The sequence below is a fragment of the Corticium candelabrum genome, chromosome 21 (genome assembly GCF_963422355.1).
Source record: "Corticium candelabrum chromosome 21, ooCorCand1.1, whole genome shotgun sequence".
Taxonomy (NCBI): domain Eukaryota; kingdom Metazoa; phylum Porifera; class Homoscleromorpha; order Homosclerophorida; family Plakinidae; genus Corticium; species Corticium candelabrum.
The window spans coordinates 2,294,650-2,298,553 of record NC_085105.1 but is presented as its reverse complement, the minus strand read 5'-3'; the positions used below and the strand labels follow the sequence as shown (position 1 = coordinate 2,298,553).

At 40.0% G+C, this 3,904-nt stretch overlaps 1 protein-coding gene across 1 annotated transcript; it reads left to right on the top strand.

Moving 5' to 3' along the window:
• Positions 1 to 1,627: 1,627 nt before the first annotated feature.
• Positions 1,628 to 2,494, top strand: LOC134196763 (uncharacterized). Its single transcript, XM_062665981.1, has one exon. The coding sequence runs from the start codon at positions 1,734 to 1,736 to the stop codon at positions 2,190 to 2,192; it is 459 nt and encodes a 152-aa protein (XP_062521965.1). The 5' UTR covers positions 1,628 to 1,733; the 3' UTR covers positions 2,193 to 2,494.
• Positions 2,495 to 3,904: the final 1,410 nt, after the last annotated feature.

Genomic DNA, 3,904 nt, shown 5'->3' with positions numbered 1-3,904 from the left:
AAGTAACTTTCACAGATGGGCAAATGCGTCTAGCTGCTGTGTGTAACGACAGTCATGGGGTACAAAGTAAGAAGAATGTGTTAGGATGCAGTCGACGACAAGTGGCCGTCAGACATTTTTATCTTCTAATTCTACTAGATGGTGAGTGTTGCTCGATATCTGCCTACATTCGGATCAATCCAAAGAAGGGTTATGAGTTCAGCATCTACATCAAATCGACGGTAAGGTAACGTTTTTGGTAGACCTATGTTCTCATGATGTCATTCTAAAGAGTGTCCATGCAGACTCTATATAATATACAGCATGTAGCAGCTAAGCTGACGTTCACTCATGTTGTGTCTGGCTTAACTGATTAAACTTTTAATTAAAGAAAATCTACAAAAATATTAGTAGTACATATAAACTTGGTTAGCAACTTGTGTGTGTGTGTGTGTGTGTGTGTGTGTGTGTGTGCGTGTGTGTGTGTGCATTTTATGTTGTGTTTTAGGCATGCATGGTTTATACTACATATGTTGTGCGTGTGCTGTATGTGTGTGACAACTTTCTGTGGGCCGGTTGTCGTTTTTTATGTATTCTATTTCAAGTCTTGTCTCACTTAGTCTATCTTTGTTTCTGTGTTCACGTGTTTATTTACAGTCATCTGACATGGTAAACTCATTTGGTTTCTACGTTTACAATGAGAGCAAAGAAAGAATATTGAATCCTAACTTGAATGATCCATATTTCAAAACAGTGGCAATGATTCAAATGTGTGGACCAAATGGACGGGCTACATTCTTCCTCTTTACATGTCTGACTCGAACAGTGACAGCCAACCGGATTCTCAGTTTGATGAGACAAATGGAGTAGATTGGAAGTGGCCACGTTTTGCTAAATATGTGGCCCTAAGTTTTGGATCGTGTGGTAGTGACAGTCAAAACTCAGAAACGGTCATCGTTCGTAGGTTCGCTGAACTTGATTCGCTTGAGCCACCTTTGGGTTCAACAGTTGTCGATCCTGCAAAAAGTGTAGATTCCCTACTTCACAGTATTGCTAACGCTGCTTCTACAGATCGAACTACTATTGTACCTCCTACTGCATCATCTAATGAACCAGCTGTAGGCAAAACGTGGTACTTGAATCTCAGCTTTCGCGAATTCGAGACCCCACTGCGTCCTGGACATGTTGGTGCTTGGACCTTTAACATATCTGATTTTCGTGAATGGGAATCGAAACCAAATTACACTGTAAACGGATATGTAAACGGTAAGACAACTATGGCGCAAGCTTTTGCGCTGAGTAATACATGAATATGTGCTCGAGAATACAGATAATAGATAAATCAAAAGTTATTGTAATTATAGATTTATAAAGTATAAAAACAATATAAGAATTTGTTTGTTTGTTTGTGTATGTACGCTGTTTTTATCTTTGTTTGTTTGTTCGTCTGTTTGTGTCCGTCTGTCTGTCTGTCAAAATCCATCTGTTTATTTAACCTTGAATCTACGTACACCACAACAAAAGGGAAACTACTGTCCCACACAATGAAATAAAAGCTACATGTTTGTGTTTCTCTGTCTGTTTGTCTTTTTGCTTGTCTATTTGTTTAGACGGTAACTAAACTAAAAACCTATGTATTAGCAATGTGCATGACTATACTTCTGCAAATTTAATTTTCTGTTTAATTAGTAAGTAAACCACTCGTTTATGCAACGCAACTGAAACTAAAGTTGCACTATACTTCTCTAGTCAAGATGGTTGAGGGGAAAGGAAGAAAATGTTATTATCCGTGGGGTAGTACACATCTATTTGAGATTGATTCAAACAAATCATATGAGTTCATTATTTGGATTAAAAGCACACAACCCGATCTTCACAACTTTCTTGGTTTTCGAGCGTATGACAAAGACAGAAATCTTCTGACCTTCCTATTACTTCCAAGTGAATATAAGCAGTATTATTCCGATGTCACAACCAAACCGTATTTCAAAAGAAGCAACAATGATGCAAAAACGTGGACATGGTGGAATGGATTTGTACTTTCAGAAGGAGCTGATGACATTTCTTCTCTCTTCAGTAATGGACGAAAGTGGGTGTGGCCACGAGGTGCCAAGTATGCGCAGTTGAGGTTTGGCACTTGCTATGGCGACGGAGAGAAATTCAACCAAGGAATCACTTATTTCAGTCGTCCTCGAGTGGAGCAAATCGACTGATTTACAGTCGTAAACTTATGTCATGTACATATACTTGTGTTTTTTCAGACAAATTGACTTAACAACAAGGAATAGTTGTTAGAGCGTTACCATGGCAGCACCTTTCATTGCTACTACTAGTATCTTTATAGTAAGTTAAAAGACTCTCATTTTGATTGCACTACTAGAGTTGTAGCGTGCAAGTGACGTAGTAAGTTTTCAAGCCAAAAACAAATCTAGAAATCGTGTTTCGTGTGACTTTGCTGTCTATAGAATTATTAGTAATTTGCTAGATTAGTTTTAGACTTAGGCAGTAATCAAAACTTTGCCAACAATCTCTATCTGTCTCCTTTTGTACGTCTGAAGAAGAACAATATTGAAAAATATTTTATAACGTGCCATTGTAAGTTAAGAGACTGCTGTTCAACCTGAAGTCGCCTGATTCACATAATGAACAGATACACGTGGAGTGGAAGCACAGACTACTCATTGCCTAGAGATGGATTAGTTTTGGCGAGTGAAATCATGCCACCTGGGAACCCATTTTCAGGTAACCAGACATGTAGGCGTTCCGCGTTGTTTCTGGGCTTGCTTCTGTATATATGTGATTGGCCAAGTCGAAGTTCTTACTGTGATAACTTGCACTCGATAAGTACACTGTCGCGGATCAGAGTACAGCACATGTACACTGTAGTCTGTTTACAATTAGCACTGTCAGTCTACAAGTCTCAGCAACAGTTATGTCTACAGTAACACAACACATGCGCAATATTCCATAGCTGTAACGTCTAAATCAGAAAGCAGAGGCTGTTCTACCTCATCTGCAGTTGATCAAGACATGTCTAAAGTAGTGATCTCAAAAGTGAAGATATTAATAGTCAAAAACATCACTGAGGCGCTGAAGCTGATGGTTTAGGTCAGATAATTGAAGAGCAAGCAAATTAAATAGTAGAACTTCAAAACAAGATTAGAGTTCTCGAGCAAGATCTTGCATCAGCAGAGTCTGAGTGGGAAGGAAAGACAGTCTCACTCAACACACGTACTGCCAAATGATGAAATCAAGTTTTACAGGTTTTGTGTAGATAAATGTGCTTGATACAGTGTGGAGTTCGACTGAAAGCAACCAAGACAATTGTTCCGTATAGCAAACAAAGAATCAGGCCAAGGTACATCAAGTGTGTGTACCCTCATGAGCTCACGATCACCGCCTTCCATGACGAGTTGGATAGGCTAGACAAACTTTTGCTGACTCTAGTTCGACAAGACACATAGTTTCACAGTTCCACAGTTCAAGTAGTTCGCTAGATGGGGAAAAAGTAGTCCTAGTTTTTAGCCACACAGACAGTGACAGTGGGTCACGTTCGGTTACCCCGAATGGGTTCCCCTTCCACAAAATCTTCATCTGACAAAACTTCCATCGCTAAGCAATGAGTAGTCTGTCTTTCCACTGCACGTGTATCTCTTCAGAATGTGAATCAGGCGACTTCAGCTTGAACAGCAATCTCTTACCCTCGAGAAGCCGTACTCAAGAAATGGCTTCCTACACGTCTCTACGCAGGCAAAGTCTCTCACAAGATGCACGAAATGGTAAGTAGTGAACTTACTTACAAAGTCTAGTCAACGGCAAGATGTTCTACGGTTCAGAAGCAGACCCGGAAACGTGGACTTTGTGTACAGCGAGATCGGCGAAAAGTGCGTGTTACCCTCGAGATTGCACATGCTCTAGAAGCTCC

Excerpts from the sequence above, each read along its gene's own strand:
- LOC134196763 (XM_062665981.1), top strand. The coding sequence starts at position 1,734 with ATGGTTGAGGGGAAAGGAAGAAAATGTTATTATCCGTGGGGTAGTACA.